We start from the raw sequence: 21,197 nt of genomic DNA on the forward strand, positions 1-21,197 counted from the left end.
TAGTGTACATATCTTAGAATCCTTAGAGTGTGGAAACAGGCCAGTACAAAAGATCCATCTTTGCCTTCACACAAAGTTAAAGACAGTCCTAGTTGAAGGTCAAAACTTACATTGTTACAAAGATTATAAAGTCTGATGGTTCAGTCTTTTCAAAGCCAGCAAAGGGTGCCCAAATGTTGAAAGGGGATATAAAGAATGAGTCCAAACTAGCAAGGTATATAAATATCAATTGAAAGAGTTTTTAATGAGTCGATAAAAAGATTAAGTCTCATTAAAGCAAACATTGGTCCCTTACAGGCAGAAACCAATTCTAATGTACCCCAAGTTAGTTGAGAAAACAAAGCAAGTTGAGAAAAAAAATGCAGCAAAAAGATACAGAAAGGTCAAATGAGTGGACAGCAAGTTAGCAGATGGAGTATGCAGTTTGGAATTGTTAGTACAAAAGCCTCAGGACCAAATATTGTTCAGATGAAGGACATTTTTAGTTTTCAGATGCCACAACACCATAAGCTATCGCAGCAGGATTAAGCCATTCAGCCCACAAGTCTGCTCTACCATTCAAGTATAGCTGAAATGTTTCTCAACTTCATTCACTTGACTTTGCCCCATTACTAATTAAGAACCTATCCTAAAGACATTCAATGAGTCCCACAGATTCACCATATTCTGGTTGAAGAAATTCTGTCACGTGTCAGTTCTAAAAGGTTTTCCATTCACTCTGAGGCTGTACCTATAGTCCTAGTCTCTCCATACAATAGAAATATCTTCTAAATGCTGTCTAACAAGAGCCTGCACAAATTTGACAGCAAGAAATAAAATGCGTGAAAGTTGCTGTTTTGACTGCTTTACTTATTCCAAAAAAAGTTAGATTTAAAAAACATTTTATTTGGTTATGAAAACAGTTGAGGTACTTACCCAAAGTAATTCTTAGTCACAAAATATTCTAATTATTTTAGTTACCTAATGCTTAAATAACTTGACTAAGTTTTAAAATATTCTTGTGCTGAGGAAACAGAGGGGGTAATGCAGTTAACATGATGTCAATGAACTTGCAAATAGTGTTCAATGAAGTCCCAAACAATATGGTTTTCAGCGATAAGGTTAGGGTTAGCACTAGTGCATGGAATATAAGGGAAACAAAGTTTGCAAAATGAAAAGGAATAGCATTGACAAATGGTTGCTTCAGCAATTGAAGGTAGGTACACAAGGGATTCCCAGGGTTCAGTACTAAGATCATTGTTATTCTGTATTTATCAATGATCTAAACTTGTGAGTACAAGGTTCAAGATCAAAATTTACAGATGACACAAAAGTTAAAGTACTAAACTGTGAGATGGATAGTAAAAGAATTCAAAGCATAAACAGGCTGATGAAATTACCAGATTCATGGGAGTTGCAATTTAATGCAGATGATGCAAAGTGACATATTTGGATATGAAAGATGTGGAGAAACTATATAAACTAAAGGCACAATTGTAAAGGGGGTGCAGGAACAGAGAAACCTATGGGCATATGTGCAAAAATAACCACAGATGGCAGAATAGGTTCCTGAGTTCATAAACAAAGAGGATCCTGAATTTATAAAGTCAACAGAGTACAAAACCAAGAATATTGGAATGAATGTTTGTAAAAGATTGATTTGCCTTAATTGAGGCATTGCTTTCACTTCTGGGCACCAGACTTTGGGAAGGATGCGAATGATTTGAGAAGGTGCAGAAAAGATAGTTCGAGGGATGAGAAACTCCAGTTATGTCGATAAACTGATAAATTTGGATGGTTATCTTTAGAGAAGTGGAGATTTGATAGATTTGTTGAAGATCATGAAGGGCCATGAAGACAAAATAGAAAGAAACTATTCCCATTGACAAAAGGGACAGGAACCAGATGTCATTAAATTTAAAGTGGCTGGCAGAAGAACCAAAGACAATAGGAGGAATGGCCTTTTTAGTACAATGTGTGGTTATGAAATAGAATGCACTTCTTGAAAAGGTGTTGGAGACAAATTCAGCTGTGGCTTTCAAAAAAGAGAACAGGATAAACATCTGAAAGAGAGAAAAGTGCAGATTTCTGGCAGAGGGGCAGCGAGTGGAATAATAAATTGGACTGATAGAAAGCCAGCACAGATCCAACAGATCAAATGGAGTCATTCTGCACTGTCATTATTTGATGACACTACTGTATGCAAAACGCAATGTCATATCTTTCTAGATGTAAAATGTTGATGATACAAAATTTCCTTAATGACTCTCCTTTTGGTATTAGCAAAACTTTTCTGCTATTTTAACCCAAGTGGTGAATCTAAGCAAGACTTACTTTGACACAAAGTACATTACATATTAAGTAGTTCCTTATAAGATCTAACATGTTTTCAAAGTAAGATGACTTTTAAACCAGTTTTGCAATTTTACTTTCAAATTTATGGAGTTACATCATGTAATAGTCAAATAATAAACTCAGAAAATACGGAGACTACACGCACGTTATTTCAATATAAACTGATTCAGCTTTGCATAGTCCTCAAAACAGATACTCAATAACAAGCTTAGATACTCAACAACAAGCTGGGACTAAAATAACTAGTATTTAACGCCTTGCTTATATTTTAATTTTCAGTTTTGAAGGATGATCTACAGCTAAAATATTAACTTTTGGAGACTAGTGTTCATGAATTTGACACTGAATGTGAAATAAATTATCTGAAATAAATAAATTATATAGTGTGACTACATAGCTTAATCTTTTGTTCATCTTGGCTCACAATAAACCTGATGAATGACACAAGTTATTGAAAATAGATGCAGTACCTTCTGAACTTTGTTCTTGGTTGTCTTCAGTGCTGTCAGAAGCTGCAATTTCACCCTCCTCCTCTTCATCATCATCCACATCAAAAGACGACAGATCACTGGTATGGACTGAACTTACAGTGATGTCGCTAAGGCCTTCAAAATCAGAATCCTCAAAAGAATATTCTGAAAAATGACAATGTAGTTTAGCTTTAAAATTCCAAAAATGTGAAATTTCTCTTAGAAACTAATTTCCAAAAAAATTCTACTGGACAGTTTTGTCCCATACTTTATCTTTCTCTCAACTAAATTTTTTTAAAAAACTGTAATCGACTGTACCTGTAAACCACCTTCCTGGAGTGGAGTACAGACAATGTATTATATTGGTATTGCAACCAGTCATGATTCTGAAATATTAAAATATAGTTTTACATCTTTATCATTCATGGGATGAGGGGGTCGCTGGCTAGGCACCATTTATTGCCCATCCCAAATTGCCCAGAGGGCAGTCAAGAGTCAACCACATTGCTGTGGTTTGGAGTTGCATGTAAGCCAGACTAGGTAAGGATGGCAGTTTCCTTCCCTAAACCAGATGGGATTGTCCCAACAATCAGCAATGCGACTCATGAGTCATCGTTAGATTTTTAATTCCAAATATTTACTTAATTCTAATTCCACCATCTGCTGTGGTGGGAATCCAACCCTGGTCCCTAGTACATTATCTGGGCCTCTAGATTAACAGTCCAGCAATAATACCACGAGGCCATCGCTTCCCCCACTCTATTCATCTTACAAAGTAACTGAATATGCAGAGGATGTCCAATATGGTTAAGTCAATTAAAAGACAATGTACATAAAGTGAGTTTCAGCAAGAGGCAATGGCTGAAATGAAACACTAGCTTTTTACACAGTTGTGTGATACAATGTTGTAGAATTGTCAGAGGTGCGTGTACATCTAATACTGGAGGCTCATGTTCATACAGACAAATTACAGGAACTTGGATTTACATCTACCATCCCAAGATATAATGGAGGCTCCAGCTAGAATTTTCAAGTAGTTTACGGAATACAGGCCTTTCCACTATAATGCATGTTTGGTTAACGTGAATTCTCTGTAACGTGATTAACGAATTGGGGACGCAGTTTCTAAAGCACAAACTTTTAAAACATGTGTTAGTTGTAACGCGATTACATCAACAACACTTTAAACACTGTTTCTAAAGTGCGATTTTTCCATAGTGCGAGGTTACACAAGAACACAACCATTCCGTTATAGAAGAACTAAGTGCACAAAATGGACATCAAGAATTGCAGAATGCCTGCTATTACTCCTGATAATGAGCAAAATATAGAACCAGAAAATTATAGGTCAATTAGTTATTCAGGGGACAGTTAGCATAGATTTCTAAACTGCAGGTCAAGTATGAACAATTTAACAGAATCACTTGCAGTAGTAGATATTATAAAAAATACAATGAATGTAGCTTGTATGAGTATTTAAAAGCATGGGATAAGTTATCATACAAAAGACATGTGGCAAAGCATGGACCTGAGATGAACATCTCAGAAGCAGAAACAGACTAGTATAAAAAAGAACCCTCCCACATCAGAAAGACCTGAATGGCATATTAAAATTGGTGGATGGTGATGAATACATGCAAAGAAAGTAGATAAACCAAATTAAAGATTTAGTTTTAAATGTGAATTGTAAGTGAATTTCTGTTTCATGAAACACAATTGATATTTTTATTGAATCTCTTCTGCAGACTTTCATGCCTTTTATTTTCAAAAATGTGTATTAATTTATTTTCACTGTGGGTTTACCTACCTCTTAATCAATTTATCACTTTAAAATTAAGCAAATTTCAACGTGCACAAATTAATTTTGTGCTTCCTAGATCCAGGTCTAGATCACTTATATAGAAAAATTAGTTAAACGCTGACGGTCAGGTTTCATTATCTTTACATCTCTCCAGTGTTAAAAATATTAATTAATTGCTGATCTGGTTTCTGTTTTTTAACCAACTCTTTATCCAGATGGCTTTCATGTTCCCTTTATTAGTGTGCAGATTAATTTTTAAATGAGCAAACTTCATATTTCACACTTCAATCGTCCTTCGAAAATCACAGATATTTTATCCACGACATTTCTTTCATTAATAGAATGTTAATTCCTACAGAACTCCATTAAATTTGTGACAAATTGACTTTCACAAAGCCATGTCAGCTGTCCTGAATGAACTCCTCAGTAGACATGTCACTTTGGCAATCGATCAGATACATTATATCAAAAGCTGCTTGAAAGATAAGCTAAAAGCTCATTCCCAGTACAACTTTTCTCAGTATTCTTTGACAGATGCCATCAAAATCCACTTAGTGCCACTGCTGGAGTTTTATTAATTTATTTGCAGCATACCTACATCAAATAGCCTCACAAAATTTGTCTCTCTATCTCAAACATTATTCGCAATGCTTTGTGTAGTTTAACATGGAAATAACTAAACATTCCCTGTTTGGAAATGCTTTATTATTGTAAAAATTATTTGTTAGAAATAATCAGTGTAGATATATTAGTCAGTAATTATCAATTTTGCTTGCAGCACCTTGCAAAGCTATATTATGTACATGGGAAAGATAGATTTTGAGATAGGTATTGGCAGTGCAAGTATCCATTTGAAAAGGAAAGACTCATATTTAAGACCACCAAAAGATATGAACAAAATTTCACAAATCATTTTGACAAATTCATTTTTCTGTATATATTCATTCAACGTGAACTTTTTAAAACTTTCAGTCTCAAAAATAATACTCAAGGAACAAAGCTCAATATTTTAATCCCCTTGTATTTTAAACATGCTTTAGTTACTAGGTATTCACTGGTATTTTACTGATTATCTGTTATAGCTGCATGCACATTAATCAAAATGTGCAGAGTTTTAAAAATGTCTGCTGGTGCAAACTACAATGAAGAATTCACACTACCTTTCTTTAAGTTTTCCTTGGCTTTCTGCTTAATGGATAGAGCCGCAGTGATGTATTTCATAGATTCATATTCTTTTCCCTTTCCTCTTCTTTCCTCCTTTGAAAATCCAGAATATTCATCCTTTCTTATAACATCCTTCTTATCCTCCTTATCAATTTTGTCCTTTATTGCATTCATTTCTTCAAGACATTCTTCAATGATCTCAGATGTTGCATTTTTTTCCTCAAAATCCTTCACAGGCATCAAAATGTTATTTGAGCCTTCTGACTTAGAACAAATCCTTCCATCATCTATTTTGGTTTCTAATGCAAGCTTTTCTAACTCTTCATTAGTGCGATCTTTCTCCATTCCCAAATCAAAACTTTGTTGTGACTTGAATTCTGAAGTAAGGTTTTTCTTGGAGCTCTTTTCACCATTCTTATTGGATGCATTTTCTACTGTAGACCTGGCCGCACTGGCTTCCTGATTAAGTGAGGTTATTGTGTCCAGAATAGAAAGAGCATCATCAGCTTTGCTTGTACTTGGACCAGTAGACGAAACACCTACAAGTTGAAAACATTAATTGTAATCCAATTGTATCGGAAATGATCAAATTATATTTAACACAACATATACATAATTTTACTTGTTCAGAATATTGTGCATTGCAAACAAAGCATAATTGAAATACAACGCTTAGACTTGTATTCTGCAGAAAGTTCAGTTAAATACAGGGAGACCACCTATTGCATTTTCCAAGAAATTATTTATCATAATCATAATAATACACAGAAGCCTGTTATCATTTTGCTCTCCTGCCTATCATGACCAGGTACCATCATTTAAGGTTGCATCATGTTTTTGTGCTTGCAAGGAAAGAGAGTCCAGGAAAAGGTGAAGGACTAGAGATGTGCCTCATCTTGTGCTTTTCACTCTGTTGCTACAACAGTTGATGAAACTACGTGGCGTAGAAACAAAATTGTCTGTTGCCAACGGTGATGTTGAGCCTCACAGCAATAAGTCACCTATGGAAGGGGCATTAAAAACTTTTTAGTAAGGAACGGCTATCTGGCAAACTATAACAAGGAACTATGGATGCTGTAGATCTGAAACAAAAACTGAAATTGCTGGAGAAATTCAGCACGTCTGGTAACTGTGCACAGAAAGTAAAGTTAATGTTTCTGAAACAAAAACACAATAGTTAAAGGGTTGATCTTGAAGGCAAAAAAGATAAACTGTTAAGAGCTTCCAGAGTCTGGTGCTCTGATGTTCTCGCAAGTGTCGTCAAATCACTAAATTTGCACAATGTCTCTGACATCTGGCAGACACAGCTTACTTAGGAGAGATGAACAGCAAGCTTTCAGCCAACCCACCTTGTTCTCAGTTTCCAAATGATTCAAGTCAAACAAAAACCTTTTCAAGCCAGTTACTGTCGAAACCCAACCTTAACAGAGTCTGAAGCAAAACAGGTTTTCACCAGTTTTGAGATTTCTAGGAAGCTTTACTTAAGAAAAAATGCAAATGTCTATTATTCTTTCAATTACCCTCAAGGAAAACCAGTCCACTTATGTTACAGAACTTGGAATGAATTCCTTTTTCCACAAAGTCTTCCAATCAATATTACATGTAAAGCATCTTCGTCGCAGTCAGACTTATCACACCATGAAGAATGCACTTACTTGAATGGACAAAACCTAACCTTTTCTGGCATGCTTTGTGACTATGTAGAGCATAAGTACTCCAAATTCACATCTTTCCATATATTTAAATGCTGAGCCTCTCAATGACGATTGAAAAGACCAAGAACAGACCTTAAGATTGCAACTCCATAATTTCCACATTGAACCATGCTAGAAATGCTCAATTTACTTGTTAACAACAATGAGCAATGATAGCATCACCATTATTTTTATTGCAAAGTCCAGATTAATCTGTTTAACTCAAAGATGGAAACATCATCTATAATTACACTTTGGTTATAGGAATGCTTATTCACAAGATTCTGAAAGTTCAACTGGTTCAATCCAGAGAACCCATGTTATCTTTGTAAAATAATGCAAACCAGACAGAAATTTTGTGCACAAGCATTATTATTGGAGATATAATTCAATCACTAAGATAACATTTTGCTCTAAGGTTGGTTTACATTTAACTGCACGGGTGACATCATCTCTGTTCACCAGAAATACAACGTATCGCTTATTTCTTTCTCTATAATTTGCAGTTTTTTTTAGATCATTTCTTCATCTTCTTGAAACCGCTTACACGAAAAGCATAATTCTCAACTCTCAAGATGATAATATTTCATCAAAATGATAGGTGATAAAAAGTGCTGTAAATCAAATGGAGATCTTTGAAAACCACCTTTTGTATGAAACAATAAGAAGTATACTTTTTCAGGTAGTACCTGGAGTCGTTGGCTCTGATTTCTCAGAGTTCGGCACAAGACTCATAGCAGTAGGCTCTTCTTTCTGATCCAAAGTTGCTAAAAACTCATGTACGGCTTTCTCAACCTGAGGCCGGAATATGTGATTTATCTTTGGATCCACAACTTGAGAAATGATCCTGTCGACACCAACTTCTAGCATACCTGATCTGTAAAATTATAAAAAGTGATTTCCCAGAATATTCTGATACAATATATTATGTATACTGTCCATTGTTTTCATGCTTTTAATTTGAATAAATCAATAAATGTTTTTAATCACATTTCCAAATTGACAATAATATTCACATCTTCAATAAAAATGAGGCTACTAGCAACGCGAGTTAAACATTTAGATATTTTCTCATCAACCTCATTGGAGATGTTACTAAACACCATTGGAGCAGGTAGAACTTGAACCCAGACTTCCTAGTTCAGAGGTGAGGTCCCTACCATCTTCATGTACTTTTATGCAAAATATTTGCTTTATGAATTACTAGATTAGTACCAGCAAAATCACTTCAAAAATACATGAGGATTTTCTGCAATGTCTTTAACAAAAAGCCCTACAGCTGAAAGCTTTGTCACCTAGAGGGAAGCTAAAGCAACTGGAGAAGATAATATAGAAATGGCCAGAGAAAGAGGGCCAGTTGCTCCTGGGCATGTAGCAGAAAGGAATATTGCAATGGTGCGAGTCCATAATTGGATTAAGAGATGCCCAGAACAAGTTAAAGTATTTGCGAAGATAAACACAGGAAATGCACACACCTGCAGACACAGAAACAAAATTATTCAGTAACGTTTATTGACATTCATCATCATCCACAGCAGACAGACATGGAGACATACAGCATGGAAACAGATGCCAATCAAACATTCTAAATTAATCTAGTCTCATTTGCCAGCACTTGGCCCATATACCCCCCCAGAACTCTTTGTATTCATATACCCATCCAGATGCCTGCTTTTGAGTTGAAACTAAATGCACTGCTGACAGAGAGTCACTGTACATCATTGAAACTGATGATACACAAGTAGAACTTTGACTGATTACATGCAGCTTATTTTTGCATACACTAGAATTTGTGGAGAGTAAGGAGCTGCATGAGTGGGGCGGAGTATGGATTCACTGTAAGGATTTCAGTGATAACAGTTATGGTAGGAATTAGGGCAGAGATGGAAATAAACAAACTATATGATGGATAGAATACAGGACTGAACAATTACCAAAATTGTTGAGAAACACATGGGGGGGGCGGGTGCTAGGAGAGAAGGGAGCAAAGGCCATGGAAAATGAGTTCACCCTTTCCAATGTTCAAAAAAAATCTTTGCGGCATCTGAAGTAATTAATCTGACAGTGATAACTCTAAAAATGTTGAAGGGTGTTGAAAGAAAGCTGAGTACAGGTAGAAGTATTGAAAATTTACAGAATAGCTTATTCTGCCCATCATGTTGGATCAATCTGAAAAAGAGCTGTCTAGATCATTCCACATTCCAACTCTTGATAAGAGATTAACCAAACTTCAAGAAATGAAAAGCAGCCATTGCTTGAAATTCAATGGTTACCTCTAGATCGTTAGATAAAAACTACATGGGCAAACCTGAAGAACTGGAGAAAAATGAAACATTTTGGAGCAGATCGTATGGTCAACATGTCAAATACTGCAGAGATTAAAAGGGGAAAAATCAACTCAGTGTGACAATACTGTGGCTTTAAGAGATGTATGGTGTCCTGCTTATTTAATGAAGAGAGGTTGAGACAGAGTTACTGAGTAATCTGTTCCAAGTCAATAAAGTAAACAGCTTGTGAGGCCTTGGACTCTTTTTTTGAAAGTTGGAACAACAGAAACAGCATGAAGGGGTGGGGTCAAGTGCCCAGAGAACTAGGATTTTAGTTGAACTTTTAGTAGTTGCAGGGGCTTTAAAGCTGTTATTCTTCTAACTGTTACAGCTAAAAGCTTCGGTTCTCTATATGCTGCTAGAATTGCCTATAGGATAATCTATTTTACTGAATGTTACTACATCAGAACAGTTGCCGTTTAGTAGTTAAATAATCTATTATTCTGTAAAGTTTTCCAATAGAGTTAAGTTATTCCGATTCTTCTTTCTTTTGTTTGTATTTTAACTTAGTGTAAGAATAAAGTGTGTTTTGCTTCAAGCTTGGTAGCTTGACCAACTGAGTTGCATCGCAAACAACGCCTTACACCTGCCTTTAAAAATAAGAAAAGGTTGGGGTCTAGGCTATCTTAATATATTTTGAGGTGGTTCAGTCTGTTCCATAACATCGGTTACAAAAACACAATCGTAAACCCTGTTTCAATGAGAACACCAGAAACCTTTCCTGCAGGAAGACATGTTGCCATGGGCAAATTGTACCATCAAAAAAAGGCTGGGGATGTGAATGGTAAAGCAGAATAAATGGTTAAAGGGAAAAGATGGTCTTCTGGAAGATTTAGACCACAAATTCAGAGATAGTAAGAAAAGCCAAAGGACGTTGAAGGAGAATTTAAATGAAAGGGGATTGGGAAAAGGCCATTAAGTTTTTTTTTTAAAATGTTTGATGCTAATTTAAGATGACTAATGGATTCCCTTTTAAAATCATGTTCAAAAAAGTTAATGATGACAAAAACATCAGGTTGACTACATTTGCCTCTGAAGATCTTCAGTCAAAACCTAACTCACTTAAATCTCCATCATGTAAATTGTATTTTGCATTAATTTTCATTCACCAAACACTCCATCCTCAAACCTCCATTGGTCCTGTGCTTTGATGTACTAAATTCAAAATACTTGCTAACTAAAATCTACTTTGACATAATGCTTTCACTGTACCCTCTTCCATTTGCAGTGGTAGAACTTCCAGCTGTATAATTACTACCATTTTAAGTGTTTCTGTAAACTTTCCTCATCTTGTTTCATCTCTCACCTTAAAAGCCACACATTTTACATCAACTAACATTTCAAAAGCAAAAAAAATCACTAACGTGCCATTGTAATATATTTCAGAGAATGTGCCAAAGATGCTTCAAAACAAACCAATGACTACATAAAGTCCAACAAACAGCTAAAGCCACAAGTAGCGTAGAAGAGGAAGACGTATTGGCCAGAGCAACATGAAAACACTTATTTTCAGTAGTACATGTGGTCTATTATTTGGTGATGCATATAAGCTTCAATTTAACATCTCATCTGAAAGATGGTACTTTTAACATTAACTATTCTGTGCTATAACATTCAAGTAAGCCTAGCTTGTGCCTGTCATGTATATCACTTTTCATGTCGATTTTCTCTTCTGAGTTTTTCTTGAAGCATTTCAACAACTTCTCAACATGTTCCTAAGTGCAAACTTTCCACAAGAAAATCCAAGGGCATGTTAACAGAACTTCAAGTAAATCCTAATCCTATACAATCATTATTTTTATAACGTGTAATAAAAGAATATTTTCTGTATTCTGACACCTACTGTAGGACCATCTGTCTAAGACTGTTCCTTAGCTGATTCTTGTTCAGATGAGGGCTCCACGTGTGGCTTGCAAGATGGTTGGACACAAAGTTATCCACTCGCTGCCGTAAATTCTGATATGCAGGCTAAAAACAAAGAAAAACAACTTACTACATTGCATACATGCCTTTCGGTTTGCCTTAGAGAGCAACAGTAGAACAGACTTTAAAACAATGCAAGACAACGTTGAAATAGATCAAATAAGTTGAAGTTATAGTCATAGGAGGAGGGAGACGGGGTAGAAAGCACAGAAAGACAGAAATATAATGATTGCCTAAAATAACAGAAACTGACAAAAAAAACCATAAAAGGATACTCAAGGACAGACTAAAGGAAGGAATAAAAATAACACAAATGGCCAGAAATCAAATAACATTATGAAGTGTAAAAGAACATAAAAATGAAAAGCTGAAAATTATTTTTAAAAATTATACCATTGATACAGCAATGTGCATAGTAGCCACAAAAAAAATGATAAATGAAGTGCTTTGTAAAGAGGACCATGACATAGAAAGAATTGCAGAAACGTGGTTACAAAAAGGGCAGGTTTGGCAAGCAATAATGGCAGACACAACACATTTAGGAACAACAGGGGCAGTGCAGTAGGTGCAACCAAATAACAGTCTCACAGAAAAGGGGGCTATAACTATGAAGAATAAGACAGAAGTTTGGAAAATTTAAAAGTTGTAAAGAATGACGTAAAAAAGGGAAATCAAAATGAGAATATGAGCAAAAGTACACACAAAAGAGCTTCTACAAATATATAAGGAAGAGAACTGTTAAGTAAATATAGGCTCTTTAGAGGATGAAACGCAAGAACTAATAATGGGAAACAAGGCAGACACAAACAAATCTTTTGTACGGGTTTTCACAATACAAGGTATATAAAAGCATCTCAGGAAGAATGGAAACATACTGTCATTAAAAATAGGAGCAAAAGTAAGCCATTTGGCCTTTTAAGCCATTCAGTATGATCGTGAATGATTATCCAACACTGAACCCTGGTCCTAGTTTCTACTCGTAACATTTGACTCCTTTAATCCCAAGAATTGTATCCAACACCTTCTTGAAAACATTCAATGCTTTGGCTTCAAACAGAATTGCACAGGCTCGCCATTCTGAGTGAGGAAATTCCTCATCTCAGTCTAAATGCTCTCCCTTCTGTCCTTATAACCCTTGGTTCTGGTCTCCCTAATAATCAAGAGGATTCTTCCTGTGTTTACCCTTGTTTGGTCCTGATCTGATTATAACCTCAAATCCTGCCCATCTTCTAACCATTCACCTCTTGCTGACTAATTAGCTATACACTTCTGCTTTCAAAATATTCAGGTTGATTTCATTACTTTTTCAGGAAAAGATTTCAAATGAGTCATGACCCTTGAGAGTAAAAATTTTGCCTCAACTCAGTTTTAAATAAGTGTCCCTTATTTTTACACAGTGACCCCATTCCCTGAAATTTCTCATTTTCTTTGAAATACACCTTTGTCTATTTGGCGACAACTCCTTAACAGTCTGGTAATACATTTCTACTTATCTATCTTTAACATAATTTCACATTCAGTATAGCCTGGTCTACTTTTGTGCCCACATAATTTCCTTTATTACGTCTTTAAAACGACAGCCTCGCACCCTCTCAAATTTCCCTCAAACTGAAAATAAAATTCCATCACATTAGGCCACAGAGGGGCATCCTCACTTTCAGATCATTAATTAATCCTCTCCTGTTACACAATAACCAAGTTTAGCGTAGATTATTCAGGTTAACTCCAGAATATAGTGTTCCAAAGAAAACTATCACAAAAACATTTGCTAAACTCATTTAGGCACCCTGGCTTATCTGACTTTTCCAGAAATGAAGATTATGACTACAGATCAACCTCGATTATCCAAACGAGATGGACGGGGTGTATTTTGTTTGGATAACTGATTATTCAGATAACTGATCTGATCGTAAACAAAGGAAGCATTTATTGGGCCTTAAGATCTTGTTTGGATAATCCAAAATTCAGATAATCGATGTTCGGATAACTAAGGTTGTTCTGTACATGTAGATCTAAGAAAGATCTCATGCTTATCACCATTCTTTCTGTTAATCTTCCTTATTTCTTCCTTTATGCTCCACTCTAATGTGTGATTACTGATAGGGCCATGTGGTCACGCAAGTGACTCCTTGCCTTTATCATTTCTCATTTCTACCCAAACTGTTTTCACTTCCTGGTTTCCTGAATATTTGGCTGATACTATCATTAGCCACTGCTCCTTTTCCTAAGTTCCTGTCTTCTTCAATATTCAACCTTCAAGGTCATCCATGTCACCCTGCAGTCAAGTGTCTGTTATTGCTACCAAATCATACATATTCCTATTTATACTCCCAGTGCATGTTTTGTTTCGAATGCTTGGTGCGTTCAGATACAGAGTATTTAGTACTAACCCTTTATGCTTTCAGCAATCTCTAGCTTTACCTATGGTTTACTTTTAGATTTATACTTTCTATCTTCCAGTTGTCACTTTTCATGTTAAATCCTTTCCCTTTTGTCTCATCTACGCTCTTTAATATACCACAAAATCTGATCGTTTGGCCTCATTGTTTAACTTAAAATCCTCTATACAAGGGTCCCTGACTTACAAACACTTGGACTTATGAATGTGAACCCATCCAAGTGTGCAACTTTAAAGACCTGACATACGAAGATAATGAACAGCCACTTTACATTCCTGAAGAAGGGCTCATGCCCGAAACGTCTATTCTCCTGCTCCTTGGATGCTGCCTGGCCTGCTGCGCTTTTCCAGCAACACATTTTCAGCCACTTTATATTGCCCTACACTGTATTCCATCTCATGTAGAAAATCGACTTGAGATAAACTTCAGAAAGAACCCATTTGCAACCACGGATTTGCCTTTACTTCACTGATTACGTGGCTTGTCAAAACAGCAGCCCCGGTATTGTTCAGGTGAACAATGTACAAATAACACATATCCTACTTTCAGAGTCCTGCCAGTATCCCATGAATTGGAAACCACACTCTGGTCCTGTTATCTGCCTCACTCACAGTAATGCTGTCTCTCTGAAAGTTTACCAAATCAGAAGGTTTGATTCTAAGACATGTGACTGTTTCTTGGTTCAATTAACTCCAATAACATTCTCCTACCATGACAAGTTACTGAGTTCATAGTTCAGCTTCCAACTTAAACTCTGAGCTGAAGCTCTTTCAATATGAAACAGTTACCACCCTTGATCAAACCGTCGTCTAGGAGCTCACATAGGTTGCAACTGTGACACATCACCCATCCGGCTATCCCTAATGCATTCTAATTATCTACTTAATCATTTTCTCGAATTATATAACTGAGTACAGCTGAAAAAATACATCTTATCAAAGGTATTTGTTTTGCACTCAATCAAGACAATTCACAAAAGTACCGCGGAAAACCAACATTTATATTATAAAAGAAAGAGAGTGCACCATTTGGCAAAAGGGCTCTGATTGGTAGAGGTACTGCCATGAAGAACCTAAATCCAGTGCAACACAAATCAATAATGCTGTATCTCAGTTTCAGTGATACGTCAGTCCCAAAGGCAGATCATATCAAACAGCATCTCTCTTCAGTTGTTCTCAACAAGCAAAGTATGACCATGCGCAACTGACCCGTGATTACAAAACTTGTATCACAGTGTCCGCGGATTGATCTGATTCTGCAACTAGACAACAGTTGTGGGTTAATTCTGAGTGTTTGAAGAGTTATGCTGACAACCAATTTAGGGTTTTTTTCAAAAGAAATCTTAATAATCAACCCATTTGGATGTGTTATGACACAATTGAGGCCACAACGTTCTGATGTGGGAATTGAACCTGGCCTTCCAACCCATAGGTAAGGGCTCTACCACTTGTTTTGTATGCTGCCAGCATAAAAATTCCATCTCACCCAGTTAGAGAAAGAATTTTCAACCATTTCTTTAACTAAACAAACTGTTCAGCCAGTTATTAAAAGCCTGCTTAAGATCGAAAACTTTAGAAACTGAATTGTAGACATCAGGTAATTGCTCTCCAGAAATAAAATTAGTTTCCACGTAAGGATTAAACTCTCTTACCCTTGATCTACTGACATTCAGGCCAAAAACAAAAAAAAAGACTATTATAAGAAATGCACTAAGAAACCAAATCAACTAAAGGCTGACAAGGCCCAACCCCACCCCACTCCACCCCAGGCCTGATGGCCTGCTTCCAAGAACCTTAAAAGAAGTGACTGCAGAGATGCACTGGTTATAATCTTCTAAATTCCCATGTTTCTGGAGACGTCAGTGGACTGGGAAACAGCAAGTGCAGCATCATTATTGAAGGAGGGAGACAGAATTGAAAAGTTGGCTTTACTGATATTTGACATTAGGAAATGTTGGAATCATTAGGGATGTAGGATTATGCAGTATTTAGAAAATCATAATACAATCAAGCAGACCCAACATATTTTCATGAAATGGAAGTGGAGTTTGACAAACTAGTTAGAATTCTTTGAAGATTTAAAATAGATTAACAGAGAAAGATTAGATGCAGTAAACAACACCCAAAACACATTTAACATAGCAAAAACATAAGACGTTACTCCACAAAATAAACAACTCAATGTTAGAGGGACGATACACTAACATGAAGAGGGAATAGGAAAGGTTGAATAGGTTAGGCCTATACTCAGTGAAATTTAGAAAAATTAAAGGTTATCTTACTGAAACACAAGAGATTAAGGGGTTTGAAAGGATAAATGCTAAATGTTTCCTTTTGTAATCTAGAATTAGGGGAAAATGGGTTTCAGAATAAAGTATTCATTCAGGACAGGATGGAAGAAAAATTTCTTCTCTTAAAAGGCATTAATCTTTGAAACTCTCTATACAGCAAGCAGTTGAGGCTGGGCCACTGAATATACTAAAAACTGGGTTAGATTACTTTTTGATTTACAAAAATTATCAGGACTAGACAGGAAAGTAGAACTGAAGCCATGAATTTAGTGAACGTATAGCAGGCTCATCAGGTGAAATGGCCCACTCCACTTCCACTTCATATGCACTTAGGACTGGCAAATAGCAAATACTGTCCCCATATGTGAAATAGAGATAGAACAATTCTGGAAACTACACACGAAAAAGCTATTTTGTGATAAAGATGATAATAGTAGTGAAAGGGCAATCAGACTCAGCAAACAACAGTCATATCAAAAACTTAAATCATGATAAACTAACCTGACAAATATCTTTCAAGAGGTAATGCAAAAATCAGGCAATGTTACATCCCTGGGTTTTCAAAAATGCACCAATAGACTCATTATTATTTTATGTAATTATATGTATAGTACAGCAAACTTACTTTTAACCAGCACTCTCTATAAACTGACCAAAGTTATACACTTTAAATAACGCAAGTTTACTGTATTATTGCGATGTCCGCAATGTCTGAATAGTCAGTTGAGGGTGCTTGTGAGAAGGCTCTCTGTCAGCAATTTTTATTTAAGGGAAGGTTGCATTATTATTTAAATGATTTATGCTGTTAATAAAGTATTGCAGTGATGTGTGTACACCCTGCATTGAGTTCCTATTACTTAGCGTGCACGTTTACATTGATTATGTGGATCTCTTGATCAACTGGAATATTTGATCAAATGGTACACTGGTGCCACTAACGGTACACTATTCCATTGGTGCCATTTTCAGAAAGTTTGCTGTAACTTGTATGCCTTAATATTATAAAACGTTTGAAGTTATTTACTTGATAATTTTGCAAGACTTTTATCATTAAAACTTTTATCTGAAGAGCAGGAAAACAAAAATACTATTTCCTTTAATATTTTCCCTATGCTAGCCCATCTGCACAAAAATCTATGGATTGTTAATTTCTCTGAATTTTAAGCAGAGAATGACTTAGCTACATAAAAATAACTAAACCTTCATATTTGACACAAACAGGAAAAGTGACACCACCAATAAAACAACTCCACTTTGCACATATTTGGATTAAGATTATTGCCAAAATATCAACTGTGTGCACTATCACTCCAAAAATATTCAACACAGAAAGGAATTCTCAGTGCACAATGCTGGTGAAGATTTAGTACTCAAAACAGCAATGCAGTATGGGGTTACGATACTAGTATTATGTGAGATTGGTACAAGCCTCTTCGGCATGATATGTCTTGTTTCAATGTGTTACTTTCAGATGTAGAAATATTCAGCCAGATTTTCCTGTCAAGACAATAAGTCTAACTACTGTTCATGTATCAATGGTACAGTAACTTTGGAAGACATGATGTGCAGTTAAATGTCATTATATAAAAGCTGTTTTCTGAGGTGCACCAATTCACAGAAGTATTTTGTTGCCTGTGTAACAATCTGCATGTATTTATGTACTTGTGTGCCAGATGTGAACTAAACTCACCAGGAAAGGCTAATTCTAGCCATTGCCTGTGCAATCAACCATTTAAAAGATGTTGCAACTCTAATGCATTTGCAGACAATCGTGAGCAGTGATTCCAATAACCTGTTCTCACAACGCTGCTTCTGGTACAGATATCCTAACTACCACTCATCATTTCTGTCTCACTAGCTTACATGGGTTCTTAGCTAAGCAATATCTGTTTCAAAATTCTCACCCTTGTTTTTAAAATCGCTCCAAGTTTTTAATCCCTCCTTATATCTTTTAACCACCAACAATTCTACAAATCAGAATGTTACATTCTAATTCTGGTCTCTTGCACAATCCCAATTTCAAACATTCATTATTGGGGCCACAGTTCCAGCTGCTGAAGCCCAAGATCTGAAATTCACTTCCTGAACAATTCCATCATTATTTCTTCTCCTCTTTAATAACCTCTTTAATGAAGCTTTTGGCCACTTCCCATCCTATATACTCATGGGTGCGAAGGCAGTGACTACTGGTATTGCCACTTGTCAAGTAACTCAAAAAGACTGGCTAATGCTCTGAGGTAATAGGTTAAAATTCCACCACAGCAGATGGGGAAATTTGATTTAAATTATTAAGTCTGGAATTAAACGCATGTCTAATTTTTTCCATGGAAACATTCAACTGCTGTAAAAACCCAGAGAGAGTGAGGACTGCAGATGCTGGAGACCAGAGTTGAAAAATGTGGGGCTGGAAAAACACAGCAAGCCAGGCAGCATCCGAGAAGCAGGAGAATCGACGTTTCCGGCATAAGAAGAAGGGCTTATGCCTGAAATGTCGATTCTCCTGCTCCTCGGATGCTGCCTGGCCTGCTGGGTTTTTCCAGCACTACATTTTTCAACTGCTGTAAAAACCAACATGTTTAAGTAAATGAAAGAAACACTGTCATCCTCAACTGATCTGGTCTATGTGTGAATCCAGATCAACAACAATGTTATTTTTAACAGCTCTCAAACTATTATAAAATTCACATATAGATAAGAGGAATGAAAGAACGACCCAGCATTGACAAAGGCACCATTTCAGCAGTTGAATCAGTATTCCTCCACATTGAACACTACTTGAAAGAAACAGCAAGACAGGCAGGGAACAGAATTTCTCTTGGCAGCTGACTTCAATTTCTATCAATAAGACCTGGTTTGGTAGTGCTACTGCTGACGGTGCTGAATGAGACCTATAGAACTAAACTGTTGAAATGGATTTGCAGCAGGTGAGGGAACCAACAAGAGGAAAAATGTTCTTAATCTTGTCCTTCATGATCTACCTGTACAGATCCATTGTCCATGTATTATTGATGAGAATGACAACCACAAAGTCCTTGTGGACATGACGTACCATCATGACATGGAATCTACTCATCACGTCACACTAACATACTGAATGGCATAGACCTCAGACAGAACTAGCATGTAAACCTTGGCATCAACAGAACTGTATTCAACCAGTCATGGATTGACATACCCTTCACAGTACCACTACTACCAGGTCAACTATGATCAATTTCAAGGAAAAGTGCAGGATAGCATGTCAAGAATAGCAGCAGACATACATAAAGTGTCAACCTGGTGAGGGCACAACACAGGACAACTTGCATGCCAAGCAGTGTTGAAATGAGAATTAAGCAATTCTACAACCAATGGATTTGATACAATTACTGCAGGATAGCCACATCTATTCATGAATGGCAATGGACAATTAATCAAAGCAAGGTGAAGGAGATCTCACAGACATCCCCATTCTCAGTGGCGAGGAGCCCAATACATCAGTCTAAGAGCCAAGGGTAGGCATCCTCTACCAGAAGTGCTAACTTGATGACCCAATTCAGCCTTCTTCAGAGGCCCCCCAATATCAGGCAAAAGAGCTGAAGTCGAAGAGAGGAAGGGAAGGTTCTTGAGAGGGTAGATGACCCCTAACAAAACTGTAGTCAATGGGAATTCAGGAAAAATGCTCTGCTTACTGGAAGTACACTTAGCACAATGTTTAAGCAAAATAAGGTCAGCACTTTGGTTGGTAGTGGAAATGTTTGGAATGAAATAGGTCCCTAGTTGCTAGTATTCTTTCAAGGGACTGAGCAAAGGGACATCATGGAAACCTAGCTGCATTTGTGATACACTGATACCGTGGGAGGGGATACCAACAAGAGACACGGCCATGCCACCATGGGTGGCTTTGCCATAACAGAGGGGAGAAAGACGACTGGCAGGACTATAGTGATAGGGGATTCATTAATAAGGGGAATAGATAATTGTTTCTGAAGAGTCTTCAGGATGGTATACTGCCTCCTGGTGCCAAGATCAAGGATGTCTCAGGGAAGCTCTGGCATTATTAATGGGATGGTGAATAATGCAGAGACTCTAATGAATAGCCATCCCCACAATCCAACCCAAACTTCGGGTCCACTACGTGGATGACACCTTTGTTATCACAAAATGGAACAAGTTAGAGGAAACCTACATTCTTCCTAGCGTAAATTTCACAGAAGAGAAGAGGAGAACAACGACAGACTCCGCTTCCTAGATGCCACAGTGGAACAAGCAGTTAATGGAGAACTGCAGTCCAGCGTCGACAGGAAAGCGACACACACAAACCAGATATTTAACTACAGAAGCAATCATCCCAACACCCACAAACTGAGCTGCATCATGACATTATTTAAACTGACCACAACAGGCTGCAGGAACTGAAAGCTGAAGAAAATACTTACACAGCGAATTCAAGAACAACGGGTATGCGATAAACACATTCCGCTGATTCTTAAACAATAAACCCAAACAAGTAGACACAACATGCCCAGAAACCCTAGCCACCCTACCATACAAAGACATCTTGGAGATGACTTCCAGACTTACTCCGACTCCTTGGCATCATGGGTGCTCATAAACCTACCGACACACTGAAACAGCTACTGATGAACCTAAAAGGCCCAGTACCAACAACCAGCAAAACGAACGTCATTTACAAAATACCCTGCAAGAACGGTAACAAACATTATATCAGACAGACAGGCAGAAAAACCAGGAAGCACAAACACCAACTAGCCACCCAAAGACATGACCCGCTATCACTAGTATCCTTACATAC

The 21,197-nt window shown here is 36.8% G+C and overlaps 1 protein-coding gene across 4 annotated transcripts in view; it reads right to left on the bottom strand.

Moving 5' to 3' along the window:
• The window catches only part of bod1l1 (biorientation of chromosomes in cell division 1-like 1), a 66,561-nt gene that overhangs the window by 36,566 nt on the left and 8,798 nt on the right, over positions 1 to 21,197 (bottom strand). For all 4 annotated transcript variants that reach the window (XR_011954512.1, XM_072555873.1, XM_072555824.1 and 1 more), the window contains exons 2-5: positions 11,634 to 11,758; positions 8,153 to 8,340; positions 5,766 to 6,308; positions 2,805 to 2,969 (exon numbers count right to left, since the gene is read on the bottom strand). Coding sequence is in view for 3 of the 4 variants with exons in the window: in XM_072555873.1 (XP_072411974.1) it covers positions 2,805 to 2,969; positions 5,766 to 6,308; positions 8,153 to 8,340; positions 11,634 to 11,758 (1,021 nt within the window). In the remaining variant the exon portion in view is untranslated. The remainder of the gene's footprint in view (positions 1 to 2,804; positions 2,970 to 5,765; positions 6,309 to 8,152; positions 8,341 to 11,633; positions 11,759 to 21,197) is intronic.

Source organism: Chiloscyllium punctatum, chromosome 1 (genome assembly GCF_047496795.1).
Source record: "Chiloscyllium punctatum isolate Juve2018m chromosome 1, sChiPun1.3, whole genome shotgun sequence".
NCBI lineage: Eukaryota > Metazoa > Chordata > Chondrichthyes > Orectolobiformes > Hemiscylliidae > Chiloscyllium > Chiloscyllium punctatum.